The sequence below is a fragment of the Mytilus trossulus genome, chromosome 5, assembly GCF_036588685.1.
Source record: "Mytilus trossulus isolate FHL-02 chromosome 5, PNRI_Mtr1.1.1.hap1, whole genome shotgun sequence".
NCBI lineage: Eukaryota > Metazoa > Mollusca > Bivalvia > Mytilida > Mytilidae > Mytilus > Mytilus trossulus.
Genome location: NC_086377.1, coordinates 11740617 through 11753218, shown reverse-complemented (window position 1 = coordinate 11753218; position 12602 = coordinate 11740617). Strand labels below are relative to the sequence as shown.

The 12602-nt window shown below is 34.4% G+C and overlaps 1 protein-coding gene across 1 annotated transcript; it reads left to right on the top strand.

The window, feature by feature from the left end:
- The first annotated feature begins 203 nt into the window (after nt 1–203).
- On the top strand, nt 204–11451 carry LOC134718524 (uncharacterized). The gene is made up of 6 exons (XM_063581117.1): nt 204–363; nt 2631–5065; nt 5446–5668; nt 6120–6300; nt 7973–8100; nt 10403–11451. Exons 2-6 carry the CDS (start codon nt 2633–2635, stop codon nt 10675–10677), a joined length of 3240 nt encoding a protein of 1079 aa, XP_063437187.1. The 5' UTR covers nt 204–363; nt 2631–2632; the 3' UTR covers nt 10678–11451.
- Nucleotides 11452–12602: the final 1151 nt, after the last annotated feature.

Sequence of the window (12602 nt, the reverse complement as noted above, 5' to 3'; positions counted from 1 at the left end):
ATAAAAATATCAAGTAAATTTAAGTGATCACGACTATTAATGTACTTCAAACGACAATATAAATTGATTAATTGACCAAAACATGCTACAAATAATAATCCGGAACACTTTATCTATTATCCGGAAAGATGATGTCTCCTTTCAATGTAAATCTGTTATCATAAAGGAAACAGATTTTCCGAATCTCATGTTGCTTACGTTAACAAATATATATAGAGACATTTGTGGTTTCTTTTAAAAAAAAAATAGAAGTTTAACTTAATCATTTGTTTCGGAGCTTGTATTTGTATAATTACTTGAGCGACAAATCCCAAACCACTTTTTCCACTTATGTGGTAGATAGCGGATATTTACAACTGAGAGGTAAGAAATTATTTATTTTTGTTCATGTTTATTGGTCTTTTTTCCAATTCATATGGTAATTTGAAACCAGAATTTTATTATATTATCCTAACAACATACATTTGAATACAGTATATTACAATTTTAACAGTTTAAACGTAAGGAAAGCTCAATCGGGCACCAGATTTGAACGACTCATATATAATACAAAATACATATCTTTATTGTCGTAAACCAAAGTATAGTGGAACAGTTATAATTTTTTAATACAAATGTAAGGAAGAGACATACATAAGTTACCTAAGATTCTAGGCATGTTATACAATTCTTATAAACTTGTACAGATAGATAGGTTGTTGCTATTCATTATACCTTGGAATTTTAAAATATTTTGTCTCTTACAAAATGATTGTTCCGTAGCATTTGTCTACTGTTGTCTATTGCCGAGCACTTTAGAATATGGTGGAACTCGTCACCAATATCACTGGAATTGCACAAAGTACATAATATACGATTTACGTATTAAATTATAATCCTGGTACCTTTGACAACTATTCTCTCTGAATAAAATGCCATCTGCCAATTTCGATAAGACTTTTGTCTGTTCAAAGTTCTAAATCTACAAAATGAAGCAACATTTTTTGCATCAAAAATATCAACGAAAATTCGAAATTTATACTATTTTTGAATAATTTATACTTTAGAGATTTTTAGATTTTTGTAGAGTAGCATACCATATCTGTCTGAACTTTTTTTTTCCACATTTATCAACCACATATTTTAAATTCTTACACCTATCTGTATTTCCATTAACAGTACCAATAACAAGATTGTAAAGAATAATTGTATGAGGCAAACTTTATCAACGAATAAAAACGCTGAAAGAGAAGAGTCGACCTCTTTAACTGTCTCGTACTATATTTTCTCTCGTAATATCTTTTCTTTAAACAAAAACAGTTACGTTTTTATATATAAAAAAAAGAAGATGTGGTATGATTGCCAATGAGACAACTATCCACAAAAGACCTAAATGACACAAACATTAACAAGTATAGGTCACCATACGGCCTTCAACAATGAGCAAAGCCAATACCTCATATAGTCATCTATAAAAGGCTCCGATAAGACATGTAAAACAATTCAAGCGAGAAAACTAACGGCCTTTTTCATGCAAAAACAAATGAACGAAAAACAAATATGTAACACATAAACAAACGACAACCACTGCATTACAGGCTCCTGACTTGGGACAGGCACATACATTAATAATGTGGCGGGTCTTCATGTTTAGCATCTAATAACTTTTAACTGTAAAAACATGTTTTTTTCAATAAATGAAATGGAATAACAAAACTATTTTCCACCCACAAACTTGAAAATTATTAAATTCAATTGTTGATTCATTTTGGTAGTTAACTGGATATTCGAAAAAATAGACCAATACCCGTATTTCGAAAGCTTAAATTACAATAGCATAAACGAAATCGTACACATTAAACAACTGTCATTTCTACAAAACTTTTGAATTTTTGAAATACTAAGGCTTTTCTACCTCAAGAATAGATTATCTCAGCTTTGGCAAAACGTTTAGGACTTATAATCCTTAATGCTCTTCAACTTCGTACTTAATTTGGCCTTTTTAACAGTAATGGATTTGAGTGGCACTAATGAGTCTTTTATAGACGAAACTCGCGTCTGGCGTATATAGTAAATTTAATCCTGCTATCTATAATGAGTTTATTTTTCTACACTTTCACGATATCTGCTTGATGGTTAATTAGGTAACCTCTGATTTTCCATATGATTTATTAAATTTTAGATTTGGTACCTTTGGTTAACAACTTTTCGTGTGTTTCTCTGTCCTATATGTTCTCCCATTTATTTGTATTGCAGTCCTGTCATGTAATGTTGTCATTTCAATGCTATATTTAACGTTGCAATAAAAGCTGTAGGTTTGGCATGCCACAAAACCAGTTTCAACCCACCATTTTTTTCCTTAAAAATGTCCTGTACCAAGTCAGGAAAATGGACCTTGTTATATTACAGTTTGTTTCTGTGTTTTACATTTCAATGTTGTGTTTCTGTTTGATGTGTTTCCCTCAGTTTTGGTTTGTAACCCGGATTTGTTTTTTCCTCAATCGATTTATGAATTTAGAACAGTGGTGTACTACTGTTGCCTTTATTAGCCTTTGTTCCTTACTTATTGCCAGCATTTCAACATGTTAGTCTGTTGAATTACTATATTATGATGTTCATGATCTCATTCAAACATTTCGTTAATTTTACAGAGATGACGAGACTATGGTTTATAGTGACAGTACTTGTCTTTGTTTTGAATCATGGAATTGCTACGCAGCCGATTATACAAAATTCTGATATGAGAGTTTTTTGCCTGATGTTTGCATTACCGGGACGAAAAAATGGTCCCGATATTAACGGGTTCAAGAATCTATTCGATGCCCAACTCGAAAAAGTAGGCAAGAATATCTTCGGAAACATTCCGCACAATAAAAGAATGGAAGAGGCCGGAAATATATGCACATTCATGGACAGTTCGTCCCCAAAATGTGCTTACCACAGGATAACAACCATTGGAAACCACGTGATTGGTGATCTAAGAAGACTAGAAAGTAACATTGGAACCGGATTCAAGGATTCGTGGTACATGTATACAGTGCTTCTGTCCACGTGGTACATGGACCGAGTCTTTCTTAATCTTAATTGTGGCCCAGTGGATGTTAACACGCCTCGTCCGACAGCTCAGTGGGAGTATGTAGCTAAATGGAGTAAGCAGTTACTCTCCCAGAGAAATTTCTGCACTTGGTCAAAACCGTTGGACAAAACAGTGGCACAAAATCTACGTCAAGAAGTGAAGAAGATTTGCGACTTTAGAGAAACAGAACCTATTTGTAGACTAGAACCTGTTCTAGACTTAGTAGATTCAATGACAAATCTATGCAATACTGTTCCCCAAACCGAATGGCGAACTGGTTCATCAAACTTTAAGTTCTTTAAAAGTGCAGCGTACATCAATTTCTATAGTATGAGGGTTAAAATGCCGACACATATTGTTAACCTGTATGACACCAGCACAAGAGAAGAAGCTGTTAAAACAGGAATACTTAGCATCTTTTTTCAACTGTATGACGATTTTAAAGCCAACGACCTAACGCTAGCTGTCAAACTGTTAAAGATACTTCCCAAAAGTCAGTATTTACCGTGTGATTACAATGCACCATTTCCATCATTCAAATGGTTGATTTGCTCATGCGCTAAGGTGTTTAACGAACTCCGTTTGTACCTTCAAACCTATGGGACCGGTAACGCAGATGTTTTACCTCGCAAATTTTTGGTTTCAGATATTGACTTTCGGGATTATATAAAGAATTTAAAAGTTACTCAAATAAAAGAGCTGGCAGAGAAGAATGCAGTCAGTTTACAAGTCGTTGCTATGGATATCAAGAATGATGTACAAGACCGATTTCGAGAACTTGGATCATACTTCAAGAAAGTGGCCTCCTACCAGAAAGCTAAGCTAGATGCTGACGTTGGCTATCTTAAAGGTAGAATTGCAGACTATCAAAAACGATTTGTCAAATATGTAGATGAACTCAAGGTAAAGCTAAAAAAGTTACTAGTTATTTACATTGGTAGTGCCTTGGAAGATTTACTTCAAGCCGTTTTAAAGATGGCTTTACGAATGGCAATGGCTGCAAATCCATTTAAATGGCTGACTGATAGTGGCAATTCAGATGATATTTTGGAGTCTGCAACAGAGATAGCGGATGCATCTAGACGTTTAACTCATGCCATTGGAAGTGCAGTCAATTTTCATAAGCTTGTTGATTACAGCATTGAAATAGCAAAGAAACTGGCAAAAAATGAGAAGATGATAAAGAATGTTGGCAAGATCATGGATAATGCTGCGAAAATTGTAAATTCGTCTGGAAATGGGTATGAAATAATGCAGTCCAATTTTTTGAGAGACTATACTGCCTATTCCCCCCAAGTTACAAAAGATGATCTAGCCAAATTAGGTTTGTATTGGGAAGAATTTATCAACGAAATATGCGAGGGCATTGCTTCCACAAGTAGTATAGCTGCAAATGCAATACGAGGAATTACTGGTGCTACTGGCAAGTGTCGTGAAGCGAAAATTACCGCTGCACAATTGGTAGCAACACAAGAGGAAGTTTATGACCTTCAGTTTGACCTAATGGAAACAATGGCAAATTTAATGCGAAGCCTTACTCAGATACAAAGCTCTAAACTTCTCGGCGCAGGTCCAAAAGCCCAACATCCAAGTGGTTTATCCATTGACACTATTAAAACATTAGTAGCAGTTTCGTCGATGTCGTACAATATATTACAGACAACTAACGTTCAAATGCTGTGTAACATTTTGGAATATAAGCAGGGACGAAAGCCACAGTTGTGTAACGGATTGGCTACAGATATTGACAAGTTATTAGCATCAAGAGACAGCGAATGTCACGCTGAATTAAAATTTATAACAGTGTCAACAAAAAGGACGAACAAAACTGGTGACTATTCTTGGTTAGACCTTTCTATGTTATTCCGTGGTAAAACTGTTCCCTTCCAAGTCCCAAACGTAAACTGGTGGATGCAGCATGGTCAACTTTTACCATCACAAAGAAGTCATAGCTTTTATCTGGCTGGTTTTGAAATATATATGCCGATTGTTAGCGAAGACGCCCGTCCAGTAAATATTTTATAGTAAATTAATAATTGGTTGTTTCATCAGTGTAAAAACTGCAATTTGATAAGTTCTGAAAAACATATTTTAATCAGTTTACTTCATTTACGTGTTATTACTTCCAATCGTCTTTTAAAAACTAGACTTTCAAATAGAGATTGTGCGTGGTATAAAAAAGGTAAAACGTATTAAACATAAAAGGGAACAAAATTATCTACGTCCTGTTTTACATTTTTTGTCAAGATATTGTATGTCAGATGAATCCAAATGTCCAGTATTATTTTAGAATAGTGACTGAAAAAAATTTGACTTATTTAGAAAGGAATATGTATCATGGTTTGTTTTGACTATCTTTTCCTACTTCACTTAAATATTTTCTTCGTTAGGTACTTGTGCAAGTCACCCCAACGAACGTCGACAACAAATTGTTTCAAGATGCTAAGACAAACTACATCATATCACCGCTTAAACAGATGACTGATCGCCTCAAGATATCATACACAGAAGGTCATGGTTCAAGTTGCCGTCAGCAAAGAATACCCAATCCATACCGAGTATGTGGCAGGAAGGAACGATCATCTTTTCCACAGATATGCCCTAATTCAATAAGTAATAATAATTTGTATTTGTAGTTTAATTTGCGGTTTGCAATTACTATACCGAGATATAGGATACACGCAGATCAGACAGCAACGTTATGTTTAGACTATTTTGGATCTTATTGAAAAAACAATCAATCTATTCCTATAAAACGCCAGAACTTAAATACTCAAATTGGTTTATATTTGAAATTTGAAATTTTGCAATAAGACATATGCTTTCTAATTGTTTGAAGTTAACTTATCATTCCTCATTCTAATTATGTCACTACCGTACCGTCATCGATAAACACAATGCCAATATCAGTAGATAAGTGAATGCCTGCATAACATCTGCATTTATTGCGCGATTTACGATACGTTACATCAACCTTGTGCTCACCTTATGCATGTACAATGCACACTGGTATATTGATAGTTACTTATATCAAAAACTTTTTACAAAAAAGTATTGTTTACAGGCGATGAAGACAAAAGTATACTGCTACCGTCAATGTACTCAAAGTTTAATTTACGAGTGGAGGGATATGAACAACTTCATCTTGATGAACCAGTCACCGATGTTCCTCTGAAAATTGGAATCAAGTTCTGTTCAGTTGATCCATCTAGACCTCTGCAACGGCGGAAAAGAGAAATTCAAAGGTATGTATAATGCGGAATTCTTCTCTTCGCTGTTGTGGTAATCCAGAGACAGCCCATGCAGGTTCAGTTATTTATTAAACAAATCACTAAACATCAAGTTCGGAGGTGACTTTATGGCTTCTACAACATTTTGAAGTGTTTTGTGAAAAATCTCGACCAGTTAAGTGGTTTCTACTTTAACGTGAGTTCCGATTAAGCCCGGATATTAAGGACTATTGTATAATTTGATGAAAATAGACACTTCTAATATTATACTACGTAATCAATTGGGATCATGACACATACATGTTTAATCGATTCTTTTATTTTAAAATACTTCGATATAAACTAACAATCCATGACAAAACAATAAAAGGACCAAAAGGCAAAACAACAGTATACAAAACTCAACAAAGAAGACTGAGCAGTACGAACTAGTTGTCTTACCAACATTTACCTGGTTTCCATCTAAAATTCTCATTACGTACTACTAGTTTATTCTAAATTAAAATAAAATATTTTAACCGGCGTCTTCGGTCTTCCAGTTGTGTTGATTCGAGCCCCACAAGTGAGTCATTTGAAGAACAATTACGTGTCTCACGTACTTAATTATGAGCCTTTTATTAATGATAAGATTCGCATCCGTTCAGGTCTAATTTACTGTTCTGTTCATGTCATGATCTTTAACAAACTTTTAGTAAATTATCCGTTGATTCACTTAACCTATTAACAAATGCTTGGGTTTGACTATACTTGATGAAAGTAAATCCGAAACTAGATTTTGGCGCACGACATTAATCAAGTAGTCTTCTTTTTCTCCTCCGATGGCCGTGTTGACACTCAACGTCGCGTTCTGTAAACCTGTTTACAATTAGTTTCATGTATAGAACACTGGTTTCATATTAATTTTGTTCTCATCTTTACTTCGGGTTTAATTACATTCACACCAGTAATATACATGTACTATACATTGAATTGAATAAATGTCTCTGTAATTTTTGTAACAGCAGAACCAATTCATATTCTTTTTAGAAAAAGGGTGTGGGAGCCGGTATATAAAATGTTAACATTCCTTTCTTTTTTGTCAAAATACGTTTGTTTCAGGAGGGAAGTGATAAAAATCGTCTGATTCCATTGAAAATTAAGGGCGGGGTTTCCTGTATGTTATACAATTAAGATTGTTTGGTTATTTTATTCAAGTTACCAAAGAAATGGGTTGTCCCACGAAGATGAACGATCGGTTCCTTTAGAAAAGCGTTCTAATGATTATAGAGTTTTTTAGATGTCACAATTACTTTTACTAAAGCAGCGTAAGAATAGAGAAAACAGGATTACGGACATGATTGAATGGCTGATTGTCGGTTATTTAACGTCCAGTGGCAAGTATTTCATGCATATTCAGGACGAGAACAAATTAACAATAAATACAATATGTAGGTCCTTTACTAGAGTCCGTCCGGTTCGAAGTTCTGTGAAATTTTGACTGGAAAAATAGAAAGGAACAAAAGTTTTGCCTCGAAGAAGGCCACCTACGGGCCCGTCAAAGAATTGTTCCAAGGGTTCTTTACGTTACTCACCAATTACATATACCAATAACTTATAACTCTTTAAAATAACTTATATCTATAACTTATTACTCATTAATTACTCATACTTATAACTTTTTACTCACCAATGACGTATATACTTGCAGCGTACGCAGACAAAGGTCAAGTGGAGATTTATGTTGTCCTCAGAACAAACAGTATTACTCAGAGATGACAAAACAATGTGAATCATGTCCTGTTGGATCACAGAGTTACTACAACGGCCTGTTTTGTGGTGAGTATAACAATGTGAATCATGTCCTGTTGGATCACTGAGTTACTACAACGGCCTGTTTTTTTGGTGAGTATTGCAATGTGAATCATGTCATGTTGGATCACAGAGTTACTACAACGGCCTGTTTTGTGGTGAGTATTACAATGTGAATCATGTCCTGTTGGATCGAAGAATTACTACAATGGCCTGTTTTGTGGTGAGTATTACAAAGTGGATCATGTCATGTTGGATTACAGAGTTACTACGATGGCCTGTTTTGTGGTGAGTATAACAAAGTGGATCATGTCCTGTTGGATCACAGAGTTACTACAATGGCCTGTTTTGTGGTGAGTATTACAATGTGAATCATGTCATGTTGGATCACTGAGTGACTACAATGGCCTATTTTGTCCTGAGTATTACAATGTGAATTATGTCATGTTGGATCACAGAATTACTACAATTACTTGTTTAGTGATGAGTATTACAATGTGAATAATGTCATGTTGGATCACAGAGTTACTACAATGGCCTGTTTTGTGGTGAGTATTAAAATGTGAATCATGTCCTGTTGGATCACAGAGTTACTACAACGGCCTGTTTTGTGGTGAGTATTACAATGTGAATCATGTCATGTTGGATCACAGAGTTACTACAATGGCCTGTTTTGTGGTGAGTATAACAATGTGAATCACGTCATGTTGGATCACAGAGTTACTACAATGGCCTGTTTTGTGGTGAGTATTACAACGTTGATCATGTCATGTTGGATCACAGAGTTACTACAATGGCCTGTTTTGTGGTGAGTATTACAATGTGAATCATGTCATGTTGGATCACTGAGTTACTACAATGGCCTGTTTTGTGGTGAGTATAACAATGTGAATCACGTCATGTTGGATCACAGAGTTACTACAATGGCCTGTTTTGTGGTAAGTATTACAATGTGAATCATGTCCTGTTGGATTACAGAGTTACTACAATGGCCTGTTTTGTGGTGAGTATTACAATGTGAATCATGTCATGTTGGATCACTGAGTTACTGCAACGGCCTGTTTTGTGGTGAGTATAACAATGTGAATCATGTCCTGTTGGATCACAGAGTTACTACAACGGCCTGTTTTGTGGTGAGTATTACAATGTGAATCATGTCCTGTTGGATCACAGAGTAACTACAATGGCCTGTTTTGTGGTGAGTATTACAATGTGAATCATGTCCTGTTGGATCACTGGGTTACTACAACGGCCTGTTTTGTGGTAAGTATTACAATGTGAATCATGTCCTGTTGGATCACAGAGTAACTACAATGGCCTGTTTTGTGGTGAGTATTACAATGTGAATCATGTCCTGTTGGATCACAGAGTAACTACAATGGCCTGTTTTGTGGTGAGTATTACAATGTGAATCATGTCCTGTTGGATCACTGGGTTACTACAACGGCCTGTTTTGTGGTAAGTATTACAATGTGAATCATGTCCTGTTGGATCACAGAGTAACTACAATGGCCTGTTTTGTGGTAAGTATTACAATGTGAATCATGTCCTGTTGGATTACAGAGTTACTACAATGGCCTGTTTTGTGGTGAGTATTACAATGTGAATCATGTCATGTTGGATCACTGAGATACTACAATGACCTGTTTTGTGGTGAGTATTACAATGTGAATCATTTCTTGTTTGATCACTGAGTTACTACAATGACCTGTTTTGTGGTGAGTACAATGTATTACAATGTGAATCATGTCATGTTGGATCACTGAGTTACTACAATGACCTGTTTTGTGGTGAGTATTACAATGTGAATCATGTCCTGTTGGATCACAGAGTTACTACAACGGCATGTTTTGTGGAAAGTATTATTTCCTTTGTTCTTTGGTATTATGATATATCCTTATATTTTCTGTAGCATGTCTTCCCTGAAAACTAGGTGAAAGACACTAAAGGGACATTTTGGTTTTCTTTTCCTGTTTTGCTCTAAATATAACACGTTTGAAGTTCTTATGCAAATATGTCTAATGAACATCTGTAGAATTTTATTTGATAGTTTAAGCTCAATGGGCCACAAATGTGGTCTTCTCATATCTTCTTTGTATTAAAACCTTTTATGTCATGTTTGTCATTCCATCATTTTATTATGACATAGAACATGTTAACCTGTTTATCTTATTGTTGAAACTATAATAAACGAACTCTTTCCCTTCAAATATTTGTTTTATTGAAAAACCGTAAATGATCGACCAGAATTAAAAAAGATGGTCATAGTATTACACAATAGTTGTTTTACTCATGCTTACATGGAGTGAAATTATTTACTCTTTTTCAGGCAAACTCATCAACATACGTTTCTCTGGTAGCATTACTGAAAACTTCAGCTATGATAAGGCGGTCAATCTTTGCAAGCTGAATGGTTCCAATATTGCATCGACACAACTGTTCAATCAAGCGCGCCAACTAGGTCAGACGTCATGTGTTTGTGCCTGGATGGAAGGATCCCAGGTTGACTCGCTTACGTCAAGAAACAACTGTGTAAACAAAACGGCCTGTTCCACTTCGGGAAACATCAAATTCGTTCATTGCACAACCAGTTTTTCCCCTTAAATGTTCGCATGATTCCAGCATAGATTCAAGTCTTATTTATTACAAAATCTTCTACTTTCTTAATGAACTAGCTTAAAAGTATAGACGTTGACAAACATAATCAGTGCAATTCAGGAAAATTGTATTTTGATTTTCGTATCTGTTTTTAGAAAAATCTTTAGGTAAAATTACTTCAAAGTTAATGTAATTCCTCTGAAACCTATTACTTATGAGTACATTTCCCTACGTAACTCTTAATTAATCATAATTGGGAAGAAATGAGACAAATAATGTTTTCACAAAGGCAAAAATCAACAAATCATTAATGAAAGGAGATATTTTTCAACAAATCAACGATAACTTTATGTAATAATAACGATTTGTTAGTCAGTCACAAAACAATTAAGAAGCTTTTTGAAAAGTAAATTCTTTCATGCATTGCAAGCGTAGTTTATTATATGGTTTTAATGTGGAAAATAATTGGGTAAAACGTCGGTTAAAGAACTGAAAAAACTGTATCTAGATTATGTGGCATAGGAAATGCATACAGCTGAAACATTCAGACACCATACAATGATTTGGAAAAGTTACTCGCTTTGATATATTGTAAATAGGTTAGCCATCTTCTATCCATTTTTAGACTGCATTGGTGTCTCATAATATTATTTTGAAATGTGTATATTTTACTTCTTTAAACAGAATATGTACAATATTAATCTACGCCTCGTGTTTCAGATAGGATCCTTTGCTAGAACATTATTTATATTTCTGTAATAAAATATATATCTGCATAAATGTCTTATTTCCTTGTAAAGACTAGATTCATATGATACAAGTGACTCAACTATTTAAAACGTTGAATAGATGACGACTGTGTAATAAGACATATACACGAATTATGAATTACTAACAGGGGTGCGTTCAATATCGTAGCGGCTACGTAGTGTTACGTAACTTTTACTTTTGAACGTTAGCTGGCCTAGCTGCTTTAAATATCACGTTAAATGTGTAGTAATAGTATCACACCACTTTAAATGTGTAGTAATAGTATCACACCACGTTAAATGTGTAGTAATAGTATCACACCACGTTAAATGTGTAGTAATAGTATCACACCACGTTAAATGTGTAGTAATAGTATCACACCACGTTAAATGTGTAGTAATAGTATCACACCACGTTAAATGTGTAGTAATAGTATCACACCACGTTAAATGTGTAGTAATAGTATCACACCACGTTAAATGTGTAGTAATAGTATCTCACCACGTTAAATGTGTAGTAATAGTATCACACCACGTTAAATGTGTAGTAATAGTATCACACCACGTTAAATGTGTAGTAATAGTATCACACCACGTTAAATGTGTAGTTATAGTATCACACCACGTTCGAGTATAGTTAGTATATTGCGAAGATATCAATATTAACACATATTTATTCCATATTGATAAAACTTAAGTAGGTTTTTTTTATATGAATGAGATTGTGAATAAATAAGCATATTCACCTAGTATAAAAAAAGTATAACCATAGCGCAAAACGTAGCGTGCTTTTACGTGCATTATTTTGATAAGATACGTTTGATGTACAAGTGATTTCGGTTTTAAAAAAATGCCATTACATACATTTTTCTAGGAATATAGAACAACAAAATTACTGTCTTTTGTTTTGGTAAGTATGTGGTTAAATTGACTTTTGAAAATATGATTTTCACTTCGGCCATTGGCCTCAGTGAATATAATTTTTTTAAAGTCAATAAAACTACATATTTAGATATAGGAAAATGTGATGTAAGTTTCCTAATCAATAGACAGTAATTGTATAATGTACGAAAGGGGAAAAGGATTTTATAGCCAAACTGTCACAACCAAGTTATGAGACATTCGCCTACTAGAAGTATAAACGGCCTTCAAAACCGCTCACAAAAATCATAAAATAAATCT

Coding starts and splice junctions, on each gene's coding strand:
- LOC134718524 (XM_063581117.1), top strand. CDS start 2,633: ATGACGAGACTATGGTTTATAGTGACAGTACTTGTCTTTGTTTTGAAT. Junction 5,066..5,445: donor TTAGCGAAGACGCCCGTCCA/GTAAATATTTTA, acceptor TTTCTTCGTTAG/GTACTTGTGCAAGTCACCCC. Junction 8,101..10,402: donor CTACAACGGCCTGTTTTGTG/GTGAGTATAACA, acceptor ACTCTTTTTCAG/GCAAACTCATCAACATACGT.